Source organism: Leopardus geoffroyi, chromosome B1 (assembly GCF_018350155.1).
Source record: "Leopardus geoffroyi isolate Oge1 chromosome B1, O.geoffroyi_Oge1_pat1.0, whole genome shotgun sequence".
NCBI classification, from domain to species: Eukaryota; Metazoa; Chordata; class Mammalia; order Carnivora; family Felidae; genus Leopardus; species Leopardus geoffroyi.
In genome coordinates this window covers 61,154,068-61,172,261 of record NC_059327.1, presented here as the reverse complement: position 1 = coordinate 61,172,261, position 18,194 = coordinate 61,154,068, and the positions used below count along the sequence as shown (strand labels likewise).

Sequence of the window (18,194 nt, the reverse complement as noted above, 5' to 3'; positions counted from 1 at the left end):
CAAGATTGGGAACCCTACGTCAATTCGACCAACTACAAACATTTAGGATTTCTCACAACTCAGTTCCAGGTAGTAGTTTCTATGTAGTGTGGATACTTTGGTTGGACATAAGAGAAATTGATTAAAATTGGCTTAAAAGAAATAAAAGTTAAAGGAACCTATGGTCACAGACCATTTCAGATATGCCCAAACTATTCTGGGCTAGGTTCTACTTGCTTCATTTTATAACTGAACTGTGCTTATGACTCTTGTTAACGTCACTCTGGATATCTCCAAACTTGTGTCATATTATATAGTTATACCTGCAAAAAGAGAGCTTCTATTTCTTATAATTCCCCCTGCACATCCTCTAAATCTAGCCTGATCTGGGTCATGTCCTCATCCCTAAACTAGTTGCTGAGAACAGGGACAAGGAAGACTGTATTTGTTCAGATGTAGGTCACATAAGCACTCCCTGGTTTGGGGCAATATCAACCTTTGAAATCTTGGGGAAGGAGGTATGTTTTTCCAAAAGAAAATCAGTATGGTGAAGCCAGAAAAACAGATACTGCTTAAGGAAGAACATTCATCCAACACACACACATACTCTTTATATAAAAAGTTATGTACTCAAAAATTCATGTGTTAAAAGTTATAATTAATATATGCTATTTTCAATATTTAGATCAAGGGAAGACATTACTCTGTGTTGATTTTTGCATCAACCATTATGCTTCTGAAATAAGTTTAGTAATCATAGGAATTATTTAAACATCATTTTGGTGACACTGACCGTCTTGATTTCTGAGAGCTGCCATCACAAAGTACCACAAACTGTGTGACTGAAGACAACAGAAATTTATTCTCTCACATTTCTGAAAGCTTGAAGTCTGAAATCAAGGTGTCAGAAGTACTGGTGCCTTCTCGCATACTCAGAGGGAGAATATACTCCACATGTCTCCTAGCTTCTGGTGACTGTTGGCAATTCTTGGTGTTTCTTGGTTTCTGGCAGCATAACTCCAATCTCTGCTCCAGGGTCCCACGGCCCTCTCCTATGTGTCTATCTGTTATTTTGTTCTTCTTCTTCTTTTTTTTTAGTTTTTTTTTTTTTTTTATGTTTTTTACTTATTTTTGAGACAGAGAGAGACAGAGCATGAGCAGGGGAGGGGCAGAGAGAGAGGGAGACATAGAATCCCAAGCAGGCTCCAGGCTCTGAGCTGTCAGCACAGAGCCCGACGTGATGCTCGAACTCACGGACCGCGAGATCATGACCTGAGCCAAAGTCAGACGTTTAACCGACTGAGCCACCCAGGCGTCCCTATTTTTGTTTTAATGTTTTTATTTTGTTCTTAATTTGTTCTTCCTTTTATAAGGACCTCAGCCATGTTGGATTACTGTTCATCCTAAATTAGTATGTCATCTTAATTTGATTATAGCTGCAAAGACTCTATTTTCAAATAAGCTCACATTTACATGTATGAGGAGGCTAGGCCTTCAACATAATCTTGTTGAGGCACACAATTCAACCCATACTACTGACTCTTAGCTTATAAGAGACAATAGTCATTAAAATCTAATAGTGAGAGCCTTGCTAATAGAAACAGTTTATTTCTAGGACTAACAGCAGACCACACACACACACACACACACACACACACACATACATATACATATAAAATTATGTGTGTGTGTGTGTGTGTGTGTGTGTGTGTATAAAAGCTCTATTTTCTTCTCAAAGTTTTCGATTTAAAATGGGTTGGGGATATAAATTTATGCATAGGTGCGTTTCCTACCTTCATTTACTACAAAACAGTGCTCAAAATTTACACAAAATTTGCAGTATAGAGTGTCAAAACTAAGCAGGAATTTATATGGTCATTCATCCCTTGTTTGATGGAAATTCCTTTTTTAATTCCAGTATAGTTAACATACGCTGTGTAACATACAGTGCTATGTTAGTTTCGGGTATGCAATAAAGTGAGTCAACACTTTCATACAGTACTCAGTGCTCATCATGAAAAAGGTGCTCTCTTAATCCCTTTCACGGATTTCATCCATCCCCCACCTCCCCTCTGGTAACCATCAGCTTGTTCTCTATAGTTAAGAGTCTGGTTTTGGGTTGTCTCTTTTTTGATAAGAATTCTTAACATTTTAGAGTGTTGTTGAGGAAAAAAAAAGTTACAGTTTGCAAAATTCTTAAAAGATACACCCGAACTAGCTATAAACTAGCTATAAATCCAGTTATTAATATTCCACAGAAAAGAGAAAATATTTTTAAATGTGTGAAATATATATACCACAGTGTTATGCAAACAGTTAAGATGTTTGGAACCTAAACAACAGCCTATGTGTTTTCTTACATATCTTCTTCCCTGCCTCTTTATTAACTATCTCTTGAGAGCCTTCAGGGGTTAAGTTAAATGTTAATCTGCAAACATTACCTTTGGCCTTGGGTTAATTAACTTATCCAAATTTGAAGGGCTATAAATAGTACAGCCCAGACTCAAACCCAATACTACCTGATTTCCAAGCCCATAAAACTTTCCTAAAATAATGTTGCCTCCTGTCCTGCATTAAAGTTTGGAATTTTAAACATGTTGTTGCCTGTCTTGCACTAAAATTTATTTTAACTTCTAAATGTTCTGTATTTAACTGGATATACAACCATCTCCGCTGCAGAATGGCCATAATTAGTTTGTGTTTATAATGATGGTTAAAAGCAGTAAGTAAGGGGCCCCTCAGTGGCTCAGTCACTTGAATATCCGACTCTTGATTTCAGCTCAGGTCGTGATTCCAGGGTCGGGGAATCAAACCCTGCATTAGGTTCTGTGCTGAGGGCGAAGTCTAAGATTCTCTCCCTCTCTCCTACTACGTCTCTCTCCCTCTGCCCCTTCCCCTACTGGTGCTTTCTCTTTCTCTCTCTCTCTCTAAAAAAAAAATAGTAGGTAATAATTTTACACTGTAGTGGGAAGGCACAGGGCTAGGTGATAAATGATGTAAAGTTAAGCAAGCCCCATTCTTCCAATCATATGAAACTGAATCATATGAAACATATAAGAACATTGTAAAATGTACAAACCTAATAAATACTAACTGATATTCAGTCAGCCAGCTATATGCTGATGATAAAGCATTTTAAAATAAATTTGATAAAGTAAGTTGCTAACCAAGTTTTCTCCAAATATTATTCTAAAATGTTACTTTTGCCAAAATCTCTTGAAAAGTAAATTAATCCTTCTAATGAAAAACTGCTACTCTTTTTAAAAAGTAATATGAATAAAAATTATTGGCAGAACTGTTACATGCCAACATTTATATTCAAAGATGTATTCATTAACGTGCCATTAACAGGACTTACAGAATACCAGAAAAATAAAACTTAGGGACTACAAGAAAGCTTTGAAATCATTCTCTGCAAACTTCTCATTTTATTTTTTTAAACTTTTTTTTAATGTTTATTTATTTATTTATTTATTTTGAGAAAGAGAAAGACTGTGAGTCGGGGAGGGGCAAAGAGGGAGACGCAGAATCTGAAGCAGGCTCCAGGCTCTAAGCTGTCTGCACAGGGCCTAACGAGGGGCTGGAACCCAGGAACCACAAGATCAGGACCTGAGCCGAAGTCGAAGTCGGATGCTTAACCGAATGAGCCACCCAGGCACCCCTGCATACTTTCGTTTTAAAGATCAGAAATTAGAAGCCAAATGCATTGGATTAAATTATTTTGTGCAATTACACTAAGTGGAAGGAATTCAATCCTTTTTTAGTGGCAACAGCAACCTCTTTAAGAAGTTTAACTTGAAGTTGCGATGAATAATCATGGAAATAGCTAGATTCCCCCCCCCCCACCCCACCATGCCGCATAAAAGCTGATTCAAGTCATGATTCAGAGAAGCCTCAGAATTTGGAATCAAATGAAATAGATATGAATTCTGGTTCTTACTCTGAATAGCTGTATGATCATGGGCAAATTATTTTCATTCACTAAACATCAATTTTCTCCCTCAGTGTAATGGAAGCATGGAAAGGAATAAAAATGGGAGCAAAATAAAAGCAATAAAAATGAAAGTTCATATTGAGAATTGGGTGAGATAAAAGCTAAATGCTCATAGTATGTAGTAAGTCTTCAACAAATGGCAGCTTTTTTTAGACACTTGAAAATTATACTTTAACAAAGTGAGCTAAATTAGTAGGCTGTTTTGTTATTAAACCATTAATAAATGAACAGAAACAACAAAAACATGTTAGAAAACAAGATTAGTATCTAGATCTGAATACTAATTTCAACTGCATTTATGAATATTGATGTAACCTGAGCAAACAAAACCCAAATTACTTCCAGTTTCTTCATGTGTTACAATTAACAACAGTCTTACTCCCCTTGTAAACTTTGAAAGATTTTGTGTGTGAGTGAAGGTCAAATGAAACAATGTACATGAAAATCCTGGGAAAATGCTCTTTAAAGAAGTCAAATTGCTGTCAATAAACTAAATAATAAATGTAAATTATAACTTAAACACAATAAAGTATAACTTCTTCAAAAATCAGTACTGTATCAAATAACCAAACTCATCTGCTTGTATTTGAATGAGAAAAAATCATACTCAAATTCCCATTCTTCCACTCATTAGGCTTTTCTTTAGTCATTTAATTAGATATAGCAGACGTAGTAATAAATATCCCAAAGTAACAGATAATGCAATGTATTTGCTACTTGTAGCATTGGGAATAAAAACAAGGAATAGAATAAGGAGTTACGTAACTTTTTTTTTTTTTTAACTTAAGCTCAGAACAGGTCGAGAACGAATGCATTTGTTGGAGAGTTTGTGAGAAGTAGAAAGTACAGGGAAGGGATCCACTCCTTGAGCTGACAATGCAGTGGGCAAGGTATGAAGTTATGTACACAAAATACTCCCCAGGTGAGTTTGAGGAGTGGCTTGATTATAATATCCCTGATCTACCAACATATCCAAAATTAATATGTGGAAGGAAAAATAATCCATATTTAAGAGCTTTTCATACTTAAAACACCTTCTATAAAGTAAAATAATATTTTTCTTAAGATTAAAAAGATGGGCTCGCATATAATCAGAAATAATCAAGTGGTTCTGAACACGTACACAGAATTTCTAGATAAAATGGGCAAACAGTTGATGGTTTATTTCCTGATGCTTTGAAAGGGTTGCAGTCTGAAATACCTAAAGGGCAAGCAAATTATGCAAATAAGTGGTGTGAATTCTCATTTACTACTCGAGGGAATGCAAAACGGTATAGCCACTTTGGTAGACAGTTTGGCAGTTTCTTACATAAATAAACATACACTCACCATATGTTTCAGCAATCACACTTCTTGGTATTTATCCAATTGAATTGAAAACTTATGCCCACAAAAAAAACCTGCACACAGTTGATTATAGCAGCTTTATTCATAATTGCCAAAACTTAGGAGCAACCAAGAAGTCCTTTAGTAGGTGCATGAATACATAAACTATGTGGAATATTATTCAATGCTAAAATGAAATGAGTTATCGAGCCATGAAAATACACGGAGGAAACTTAATGCATACTGGGAGTGAACAAAGTCAGTCTGGAAAGGCTACACATGGCATGACTCCAACTATATGACATCCTAGAAAAGGCACAACTATGGAGACAGTAAAATGATCAGTGATTGCCAGTGGTTAGGGGAAGGAAGGGATGAATCGGCAGAGCACAGAGGATTTTAGAGCAGTAAATACACTCTATGATACCGTAATGACAGATTCGTGTCTTTCTACATTTGTCTAAACCTACAGAATGTATAACACCATGACAATGACATCAACTAGGGACATTAGGTGATTACGATGTGTCTGTGCAGGTTCCTCATTCTGGTGGAGGATGTTGACAATGGGGAAGACTGTGTATGTGTCCGGGCAAAGGGGGTATGTGGGAATGTCTGCTCAATTTTGCTATAAATTTTAAATGGCCTGAAAAATAAAGTCTATTTTTTAAAAGCCTTAGTAATATCTTTATTATTTAAAGTTAAAAAAATAATAATAAAGCAAAGGAGACTTTCTGATATTACTATTTTACAAAGTCTGTCTTTTAATTGTATAAAATTGAGTTTTATATTAACAATTGGAAAAGCTGGAAAAACAAAATATGAATTATTGATTCCACCACTGATATTCTTTTTCAGCATACACATGTGCCACATATAAGCCTAATACATCTCATTATGTTAATTACAAAACTGTAAGGTATGTTAATATGGTAAAGCAACAGTTTGTTTCATTCAAAGTCTTAAAAATTACAAATTCCTTCAAATGTGTCAAGGAAGATAAATTTTTCATAAAAACTCTCAAAGTAACTATTGTTCAGGAGTCCAATAATTTATATGGCCATTCTGATTATTGAAATACTACATAGAATGAACAAATTCCTATGTTAGGACAAAACGTGTTTTCAAATGCATAAAAGCAGTAAAAGCTTACCTATTTCATTCAGAAGAAATAGGAGCGAGAGAAGGAAAAGCACTTACTGAACATTTCGCATATTACTGAATGCATAGGTTTTGCAAAATTTTTTATTCAGTTTCACAACTATGTGAATTAGGAATTTACTATTATATTGTTTCACAACTATGTGCATTAGGAACTAACTCATATTTAAGGGAAAACAACTCTATAATGGTGAAATTACTTGCATAAGGTAATATAGCCTGTATTGCCATAATAGTGATTTAAACTCATGTCTAGATAACCCAGTCAAATGCCCACTCAACTCTCCTGCCGATCAACCATTTACTTCAGCTATGTCATGCAATTAATGCACAAAGGAGGAAAGCCTGGTAGAATTATCAAGAAATATGCTTAAGAGGAGAGAAAAAAAAATATCTAGGACTAAATAACAAAATTGCCAATCTATAAAAAAACGTATTTATGAAATGTTAGAACTGAAAGAAACTGTGGCTAATGTATCTATATGATGAGCAACATAGTATTCTAATCAAAAATTTTTCACTAATTTTAAAATTAATTGATTACCAATTTAAAGTCTTCTAAAAAGAGTACCATACTGGCTACTTCCAAATATTCAAATAATTTTCATGTAGAAGGCTGACTTTACTCACTCTTGATCAAGAATACAGGGCCAAGAATTGGACACAAAAAAAACAGATTTTAGTTTAAGAAGCAATTTTCAAATAATAAGTGTTTTGTGAAGATGGAACGGCATATCCAAATGGAAAGTCAAGGCTGGACATAAGAGACAGTTAAGAGGGCAAAAGTCCCTTAACCGTATGAGTGGCTGAACAAAACCGCCCCTAAGTTTCAATGCCAATGCTTTAATGCACTACAAACACATACACTTCTTTTCCACATTTCACATAAGGAAGTGGGGTGAGAATTGTGGCCAGGATATCAGTGAAAAGTAACTTCCAAGAAGGAATTCCTCAGAAGCTTTTGTACATCTTTGAAAGAATTTCTTGTCTCACAGATATGCTGTAAGTCATTCCCAGGCGATAGAAATACACCCCAATGCAACAACACTTGTACTTATTAGATAACAATTATATAAGTGAGTTTAAAAATCTATATTCCTACACTCTGAAAATTAGAATAAAATTTATAAATGCATCCTTTCCTTGTTAGGAGCAATTTTAAATGTGATCCAATGTGTACCTGATGGTTGACCTTTTAGCTACCTACGTTCCCCTGTGTCATTCCTACCATGTCTTTGCATGAAAACGATGTATCTCTGAGTTGAGAAACAGACCAAAAATGTGCATACAGGATGAGCTAAATCTAAAGCCATATTGCATACTGAAAGAGAAAATAGATTTCTAATCCACTAATAAAATTTTAATCCCGGCCACAACACTTACTAGTTTTGTTACCTTTATCAACCCCTCTCAACTTCAGTTTCTTTTGCAAATTAAAGACTATATCCACTTTTTAAGATTAGTACAATGATTGTCTCATATATAATATCTGACACATAGGAAGTACTTTTTCAGTGGTAATGATGATTTTTATTTTGGGGGGATTTCCTTGATCCCCAAAACCCATTCCTAAACCCTTTTAGCACCTGTTTCTGGTACCAGATCTGAAAAGGTGACTAGGTTATTTAAAATTTCCTGACATTTGTGGTTGCCTTCAAAATAAAGCTATCTGGACAAAAATATCTCTTTGCAAGGCAGCTATGCTCACCACTGTACCACCAACACCAGAAATATCTCTTTGTACTGCAAACAGAATCACTGAGAAGAATTATTTTGATAAGTAATTACTTATACCCTGTGATTCCCCACTGTATCTGCACAAAATAAAAAATGCAGATTTTAAAAGACAAACACATTCACACTCATTAGGATAGATTTTATTTAAAACACACACACACACACACACACACACACACACACACAGAGGCTTGCATACACAAAGTGTGCAGGGTCAGTCCCAGATCATGCTTTTTACATGAATGTTTAGTAATTTTCATGTGTAGGCAGGACTAAACATTACCTCTCTAGTCAGTGGAAGATTCTTGTTAAAAATATGACTTCCTGGGGCGCCTGGGTAGCTCAGTCGGTTAAGTGTCCGACTTCAGCTCACGTCATGATCTCACAGTCCATGAGTTCAAGCCTCTTGTCAGGCTCTGTGCTGACAGCTCAGAGCCTGGAGCCTGCTTTGGATTCTGTTTCTCCTTCTCTTTCTGCCCCTCCCCTGCCCTTGCTCTGTCTCTGTCTCAAAAAAAATAATAATGAAAACATTAATTTTTTTTTTTTAAATATGACTTCCTGAGTGCCTGGGTGCCTCAGCTGGTTGAGTGTCCCACTCTTGTTTTCGGCTCAGGTCATGATCTCAAGGTTCGTGGGATAGAGCTCCATGTAGGGCTCTGCACTGAGAGCAGAGCCTGCTTGGGATTCTTTCGCTCTCCCTCTCTCTCCCTCCCCCACTCATGTTTTCTCTCTCTTTCTATCTCTCTCCCAAAATAAATAAACTTTAAACAATATGACTTCCATATGTATCTACTGTTTTTTTTTTCAATATTCACAATACTTATTACTCTGTTAGGTTAACAAGGTCTGAGATAAGAATCTTATTTCTTACAGTCTTTTAAGTATATTTAATCAATCTCTTGCTCTATAAATTTGAGTCATAATTTAGTAACACATAAGGTCATTAAAAGGAAAGAAATATAATTTACCTTCTTAAACACGTCTGTGATATGAACCAAATGAAGTATTATTAATCTTCATTTTATCTTGTAAATTAAAAATATAATCCTTTACACAATGCTTATTATCCAATGAATAAAGTAATACTAACACAACAGAGCAATGTACGATTCTGATTCCTATATTTTATGAAATATTCCTACATTTATTTTCCTAGATTGTTGGGTAAAACAAGTTAAATAACATTCTTGTATTTAAACATTAGAATTTGATAGGAAAAGAAAGTACATTTCTCACTTAGAATCACTATGCAGCTCTTAGGTACTAAACCCAACATAGAGCAAATGAACATGAACTGTTAGTTTCTAAGTTGAATATTATTTTTCTGCAGGTTTTCTACAGGGCTCCCATAAGCCAAAGTTGCCAACAAGGATAATATAAATAATGTATGATGTAAAATGACATGGTTATTAGCACTTGAATACCTAACAAGTACTTTGTCCAAAATGATACAAAAATACTAAATCAATTCTTGGGAGTTGATCAAATAATGATTCAGATCAATTAACGGTTCGGAATTTACATTTTAAACGATTGAAAGCATTTTTAGAAAATATTATGATCATATAATTATCTTTGCATATTGTCCCCACTGAATCTCAATTCTGAGAACACCAATTCTTCCACTAGAAAAATGCCAAAAGCCCCAAGTGCTCAAACAAAGCAGCATTATGGTACTACCATGCCTCTATTGTGAAGCATGGATCAGACCTACCTATTGTTTCAGACTACTATCAATAAATACCATCTAAGACAATGAAAAACAAAGATCCTCATATAAACAAGTGAAAATTAAAGTCATCTGGGAGAGAGGCAATACCTACATTGTGCAATCCACATATACTATGCCTTAAAAAGTATGCTCGAGTATTTTAAGGAGGGAAAGATAAGTCAGTGGTGCATTTTCCAAACACTAGTCTTTCTCAGTTTCAAAAATAATTATAACCATAATACAATGAATAGCTCTGTTCATCGAAGGGAATAAAAGTTCCGGAGGAAATCTCAACAGCTTTTCCTTTGAAGCCAGAGACTGATTGCAAAGGGACATGTCAGGATGTGACTGTTTGTATGTGTGAGATGTTTTGCAAAGGATGGGGAAATTTATGGGGAGCAGATGAAACTCTAATAACTGATCCTGATAACAGAGAAACAATGAATAAGTATATGGCTGAGCATCCCACTGTCCTTCGAAAGAGCTGAGTCTTTGTTCTAACTTTCTACCAATCCTTGCAAGAATGGCTTATATAGATACCAGGTTAGCTATTCACGCATCTGTCTCTCCTGCCTAGACTCAGCAGTTTAAGTTTAGCAGCGGTCTCCTAGCACACAACTTCTGGAGGAACTTGTGTGGATTTCCATGCCACTAATGAGCCAGTAGAATTCAGGCTGCCCTTTGCACAGAGTTCCAGATTTAGGAAGAAAGCCCCTGACAAGGGTCTGTGAAGTGGCTTAAGTATGCTGATCTGTCAGTAATCACACTCCTCACCCTTCCTTCCATAATCCAGAAATCTGCCTGAGCAGGGGAAATACATCAACAACGTGAAACTGATTCGTCTTGAAATCTCTCAATCTATTTAAATTCAGCATCTTTATTATTAGCCTATTGATTGTAATTCGCTGCCATAGTGGATACCAAGAGGAACAACTCCAAGCCGGATTAGATAGTAAAATTAGGGAAATATACGCAAAGCACATTTTGCTTCCAACTATTTTGTCTCCGGGCAACTGGATATCATATACTGGAGAAAATAATTTTTTAATAAAAGGTGATCCTTGTACATATAACACTTTAGTACAAATAGATTCTCTAAGCAACTGACAGGAATTCCTGTAAAAAAATTCAGTGACTTATCTATTATAAATACAAATTAATCCATGACCAGAAACAATTTTATGTTAATGGCATGAAAGGAAAAAAAAAAAACTGGCTTTTTACAACTCTAGCCTATCTATTCAAAGAATTTATTGAATTGTTTAAAATGTTTTTCTAGGTTCATCTATGCATTTCTCCTTTAAGTTTGTCACAGTAAACATTAAATCTTCATGTCCTATTCAAGAAGATACATATCCTCATTAAAACTTCTTTCAGGGGCGCCTGGGTGGCGCAGTCGGTTGGGCGTCCGACTTCAGCCAGGTCGCGATCTCGCGGTCCGTGAGTTCGAGCCCCGCGTCGGGCTCTGGGCTGATGGCTCAGAGCCTGGAGCCTGTTTCCGATTCTGTGTCTCCCTCTCTCTCTGCCCCTCCCCCGTTCATGCTCTGTCTCTCTCTGTCCCAAAAATAAATAAACGTTGAAAAAAAAAAATTAAAAAAAAAAAAAAAAAAAAAACTTCTTTCAATTCTATTCTGTCAACTCATGATTAGCCACACTAATGAATAGAAGTAATGGCATAGGGGAGCCTGGGTGGCTCTGTCAGTTAAGCATCTGACTTTGGCTCAGGCCATGACCTCATCATTCATGGGTTTGAGCCCTGTGTCAGGCTCTACACTGACAGTTCAGAGCCTGGAGCCTGCCTTGGATTTTGTGTCTCCCTCCCTCTCTCTCTGCCCCTCAACTGCTTGTGCTCACTCTCTCTCTCAAAAATAAATAAATAATCTTTAAAAAAAAAGTAATGGCACAGAAAATTCCATGTGGAGAAATAAAAAGAAATTTATATTTGGCACCAGTATGCTTTACTTTATTATAAAGCAGAATTTTCCATCACCAAAATAGTTTTACTTAAATTCAGTTGAAACTATTACATTTTCCCCAAACTCTTACTGTTTTAGTGGTAAAACGAAATCAATGTAAAAAATATTCTGACTTATGAAAGGAAACGCACAAGATAAAAAATGTGTCAGGGCGCCTGGGTGGCTCAGTCAGTTAAGCATCCAACTCTTGATTTTGCCTCAGGTCACGATCTCATGGTTCCTGAGTTTCAGCCCCACCTCAGGCTTCCACACTGACAGTGTGGAATCTGCTTGGGATTCTCTCTCCTGCTCTCTCTGCCCCTCCCCGCCAACAAAGCAAATAAGTAAACTTTAAAAAAAAGAAAATTTGTCACAGTGAAACCACAAGATAAATAAGCTATATATATGAACAACCATCTGAGTTTTACCTAGAAGAAAGCTTGTAGCTGCAAATACGTGTGTATCTATGCATATGCAAATATATGTATGCTTATTTATGTATGCATGTGCATATTTATGCATATATGTAGAAACGGTTTGGTGATGAGAAATGCCATTTCTGTCATGAAATATTAATATTTTCATGAGTAGTACTTTAATTTCTGCATATTTTCTGGACCAGTCTATTGAAAAGTAAGTAAAATATAACTTAAAATAGATACTGTAAAAATGGTATAATATCAGCATATAAAATATAATGCTAAGATAACTTTTTTCTTCATTCTTTTCAAGAAATAGGTAAACACCCCCAAAAAAGAAACTGCAGAAAATCAACTTATATTGATGTGATATCGATGTCCATACACCATGAGAGATATATTTAAAAACTACTCATAAAAAGTCATAAATTATGTTCAAAAATTCAATCATATTTTGAAACTAGTACTTAACAGAAGATCTTTTCCTCATAAAAAAACAAGAAGCATTGAAATCAGCATATCTCAAGCTCCTCTATCCAAATGATGTGAACTATCTATCTTACTCAGAGCTACATGAGAATAGGATAATTTTTGTCACTCCTCAGTATGGTCTACAGATAGGTTAGTTAATAGGACTGAAAGCCAAAACAAATAGAAAACAAATACATGTATCTCAATCTAACTTTTTTCAATTTCCTTTTTTTTTCTTTTGATGCAAAACATCAACTGTGCATGTTCAATCAGCCAAAACCCAGGGTCTGATAATCTACAAAATATTGTTTCAAATCTGGTATTCAAAATAGTATGTCATTATTTCATTTCAATGCTATCATATGAGTGACAGTGCCACATAGTAATTAGGACATGGGTTTCAGGGGTCAGATTGCCTGAATCCAAATCCTGACTCTGCCACTTTGCAGGAATATCATCTTGAGTAGGAGCTCAATAAGTACTTCACCTTCTTCATCTACTTGACAAGGTTGTTGCAAAGATTAAATGAACTAATATACTGAATACTTCGAATAGTGACTGGATATAGGACACTCTATAAATATTAGCTATTATCATGTCATGAGCTTCCCTCTACCCAATAAATATGATATTTTTGACAAATTAGTAGGCTAAAAGCCGCTTTGAAAATGAAACTGAATCAATTTTACCAGGGTTTGGCAGCTGCCTACAGCAATCTTTCCTTCTTCTCCTTTTTTTTTTTTTCTTAACGGGCGATAAACTTAGTTCAACAAATTATCAAACACACACATGCATCTTTATTGTAATTGGATGCACCAAGTATGGCAAATTTAAGTGTTAACATCCATTTCATAAAAAATTCTGATTTTTCAAAGATTATGAGTCCATCATAAAAATTCATTTCCCAAGAAAGCTTGCAGATATAACTCAGTCTGCATGTCATTACGCTTTTTAATTGCCTGTCTTTGAGTACCGTTGGCTTGACTTATATTGTTAATCAAATCCAAAAACAAATTTGTTGAATATAAAATGTAGACTCTACAAATAAACACTCTGGATAATAATAATAATAAAACTACATGAAGTATATAGGAGAAACAAACTAATATTAAAGGGGGTGTTGGATATGAATGAGTGTTTCACACTGCAGATTACCATCAATGTTGATGACAGTCCCCAGCTAGGTCCACCCAGGTTGGTTCCCACTCAGAACTCATTCATTACACATATTAAATGACATAGCCAAGTACCCCAAGCTTCCCCTACTAACACATTACAACTCATTCCTAAAAATTATTTCTATTTTGGGGCGCCTGGGTGGCTCAGTTGGTTAAGCATCCGACTTCGGCTCAGGTCATGATCTCACAGTCCATGAGTTTGAGCCCCGCATCGGGTTCTATGCCGACAGCTCAGAGCCTGGAGCCTACCTAAATTCTGTCTCCCTCTCCTCTCTCTCTCTCCCCCTCCCCTGCTCACACTTTCTCTCTCTCTCTCTCTCCCTCAAAAATAAGTAAAAATTAAAAAGAAATTTTTAAAAATGATTTCTATTTTTAAATGGTACTCCTTCAGGAAGTAATATATTTAATACGTTACTTCAGTCAATGTAAAGCAGAAATTTCTTTTTTTCCAGACTTTAAAAGGAAGAGTCTCTGGTTCGAATATTACAGAATTTGGCAAACAAATCTAATTACTTATATAGTTTATGATTGCATTGAGCTTGGTGTTTCTATTCTCATGCACATCTTCCTATCTCATGTATATTTCCTGCTTTTCCTTCTCCAGTACATAAAGAGAAGCACAAACTGTGAGTGGATGTGGGAGAACCTTAGTTTTATATATAACTTTTCCTTTTGGGTCTTACTAAGACCCCAGCTGAGTCGAATTATCAGTCTTCTCTGTTTTATGTTTTTTTAATTATTTTTTAACGTTTATTCGTTTTTTGAGAGACAGAGAGAGCATGAGTAGGGGAGGGGCAGAGAGTCAGGGAGACACAGAATCTGAAGCAGGCTCCAGGCTCTGAGCTGACAGCACAGAGCCCAACGCGGGGCTCGAACTCACAGACCACAAGGTCATAACCTGAGCCAAAGTCCAACGTTTAACCCACTGAGCCACCCAGGTGTCTCAAGTCTGCTCTGTTTTAAATGGAAGTTTTTACTAACTGAAACAGAGACTATAAAGTCATCTGTTTTGAAATCTTGCACAAATAAATCTATATCCTAGTGAATGTGCTTGAATATACTTGAAAACTGGATTAAGTGACTAGTATCAACTAATAAAAATGGGCACGATAAAGTTCAGAAGGCTAAATCAGTAATCTAAGGTATGTATCTAAACATAAAAGACATCCTGGCATAATCGTGTTACCTAATTCGCTTATTACTGTAATTAATTTTTGTATGAATTGTCCCATTATCTAAGCTCTCTTATTTAGTATTTTAAGAAGCTAACCAATAACAAATATCATGTTTAAAGTACACTGATTATAAATATGTAATGATTTTAATTTAAAAATAAAATAGATTCTTACCCTGATCGAAGGCCTTTCCTGGACTCCAAGTGTGGAAATAATCATCCTAAGGAAGAAAATAATGTGAATTGAGTGTATACGAGTAAGTAAATTATAAATATAGAATAAAATATGAAATACAGAAGCTTAATACAAACCTCTACTTCCTGCAATGGCAAGCAGCAAATTATAAAAAAAAAAAAAAAAACAAATAAATAAAAAAATAAAAAGAGGAACAAGAGAGAAACAATAGTTATCAAAAGGGAACACACTGTTTACATGTTATAGAAATGTTTTTCAATAAATGTGTTCATTTTCAGTGCAAGTCAATGTTTAGTATAATAATTTAATTATTCTTCGTTGCCACTTCACCTAAATATTATAATGCAATACTTTCAGTTGCAATTCAATGTGCGATAGAACATGCAGATAATTACCCTAAGCTAATAAGCTATGAAGGTATCTTACCAGTTTCCAGTTATACAGCTTCATTTTTCCACTAGTACAATAGTAAATGAAACCATCAATAGAGCAGCAATAATACCAAGTGAGTCTGCACTAGCCCATATAGTATAAGTAGATTTTATGCAAATCAGTCACATGATAATTGAATATCCAAGGAGTTCATCAAAATGTAATTGGAAGCTTGAAAGAAAAATGCATGCCTAATTAAATCTTGCCTCAAGTTGAAATCTTTAATATGGAAAAGAATCATTACAATATACTTACTGTACATTCAGTAAATATGACTATGACTATACAACAGTAATGCGGGGCAATGTATACTGAAAAGATTTTTTAAAAAGCAAAGCACATTGACTAACTCTATTGTATTTACTGTTTTACCACCCTTAGAGCCGTGTAGATGTCCCTCATACATATCACATTTTATGGTAGATAAAACATATTTAACTGTGCAAATTAATAAGCTGTATCATCATTTATGGTAGATAAAACACACTTTAACTCTTCAAATTAATAACCTATTGTCACTGTTGTAAGAAAGAGCAGAAAATCATGGTGAGACTCCTTGATTGAACATTTCCTAACTCCACACTCTTAAACCCACTAAAGTGAATGCATTGGAAATCTACAGAACCCAGGGAATCCAGAAAGGTCAAGTACAGATTCTTTGAATCTTCATTCTAACCTCTTTGCTAATAACCCCGATGTTCAAGGAGAAAAATGTTGCACATTTTAATTACAGAAATAAATACACTTCCCTATTTTACTTAGTGAAAAATTTTAGGGGTGCCTAGCTGGCTCAGTTGGCAAAGCATGTGACTCTTGATCTCAGGGTTGTGAGTTTGAGCCCCCACATCAGGTGTAGAGTTTCCTTCAAATTACAATATTAAAAAATATTAAACTGTTGCAAAACTTCTTCCTTATTGTGACTAATCAATCACTCATCACCACCTTCCCACCTTACCAATTTCAAATGAAAGGCAAAGAAGGAAGAAAGAAAACTTCAGAAATTATTCCTATCAATCTTATATTCAGATTGAAGTAGGGTTATGTGAAGACAGTGGTATGGCTGTCTCCACTAGTAGGCACTGCAATAAGTTATCTAGGATCAGGTGAAGGGAAGATCACACAACTGGATAACTAAAAACTTATTGATTACTTAGTCCCTCCTTAAAATATCTTTGTAAAACCATTACAGAATAATAGAATTCTTGGACATTAAACTTTCAAACTAAATTCTTCCACTCAAGTCTCAAAACTTTGGCTGAGAATCATAATGCACTCATTTAATAACTTTTGTTTTTTAAATTACATCTCGGTGTGTGGGGATGATGACTATTAGTCATTCCACACACGGGGAGGAGTTGGAATTTCTCCTGAATCATAACAAAACAAAACATACAATGAAAACTAGACAATGAGAATAAGTGGTGGGTTTGGAGACAGGAAAACTTAAATTTAAGTCTGACTTTAGCACTTATTAGCTGCATCATTTTAGAAAACGATGTAAAACTCAGATTCCTGCAACTAAAGTTGGGGGGAAAATACCTACCTATATGGCAAAGGTGCTGTGGGGATTAGTTATAAAAAATATAAATATCTGTACAATATGCAACATAAAAGAGGTGATAAAGCATACTTGCTTATCGAAAGTGCCAGGTTCATTTCTGTTGGTATGTTTGGGCAACATCACCATTGGCCAGCCTCTCATTACTGCTAACGAAGTCCTTTAATTTTTCTGGTTTCTTAGAAAGGACCATGAATTCCTCAAAACATTTTTGAAAGTGATGTCCAAACTGCATGCCTTCCCAAATATCAAATGTAAGATGCGGTGAACTTTTTTAAAGCCTATCATTTATGATTGTAGTTAATGCAAGAAGGCAAGTTTTCTGCTATCACCTCAGACTCATCTAAAGTGGTACAGCTATCAGCGACATCCCCCAAGAAGATGTGGGTAAGTTTTCATTGCAGTAGTGACTCCACTCATAAAATATCAAAGAGAAGTAGAACGAGGAACAGATGTGAGACTAACATCATTAGCACTGAAGCTCAACAATGTGAAAGCAACATGTTGACGCCACACGGTGTTTGAAAACATCAACATCTATACGGATTAGCAGGAATTAATTGGAGAATATATATATATATATATATATAATATATATATTTATATATATATATATTATATATATTATATATATATAATATATATATATGTCCATGGCAAAACCTCAGCCATATTGAATTAACTCCCTCAGAATAATACAGTCATCACACCTGCCAGAATGGCTAAAATCAAAACTATTAAACACAAGTGTTGACAAGGATGTAAAGAAAAGGGAACCCTCATGAACCATTGGTAGGAATGCAGATTGGTGCAGCCACTGTGGAAACATTAAAAGATAGAACTACCTTACAATCCAGTAATTGCAATCCTGGGTATTTATCCACATAATACAAAAAGCACTAA

The 18,194-nt window shown here is 35.2% G+C and overlaps 1 protein-coding gene across 4 annotated transcripts in view; it reads right to left on the bottom strand.

The window, feature by feature from the left end:
* Window positions 1-18,194, bottom strand: part of SPOCK3 (SPARC (osteonectin), cwcv and kazal like domains proteoglycan 3) — a 483,277-nt gene that overhangs the window by 302,475 nt on the left and 162,608 nt on the right. For 3 of the 4 annotated variants that reach the window (XM_045463719.1, XM_045463712.1, XM_045463701.1), the window contains exons 3-4: window positions 15,418-15,426; window positions 15,281-15,326 (exon numbers count right to left, since the gene is read on the bottom strand). In XM_045463719.1, the coding sequence (XP_045319675.1) occupies window positions 15,281-15,326; window positions 15,418-15,426 (55 nt within the window). The remainder of the gene's footprint in view (window positions 1-15,280; window positions 15,327-15,417; window positions 15,427-18,194) is intronic. The other variant, XM_045463708.1, reaches the window with a different exon arrangement.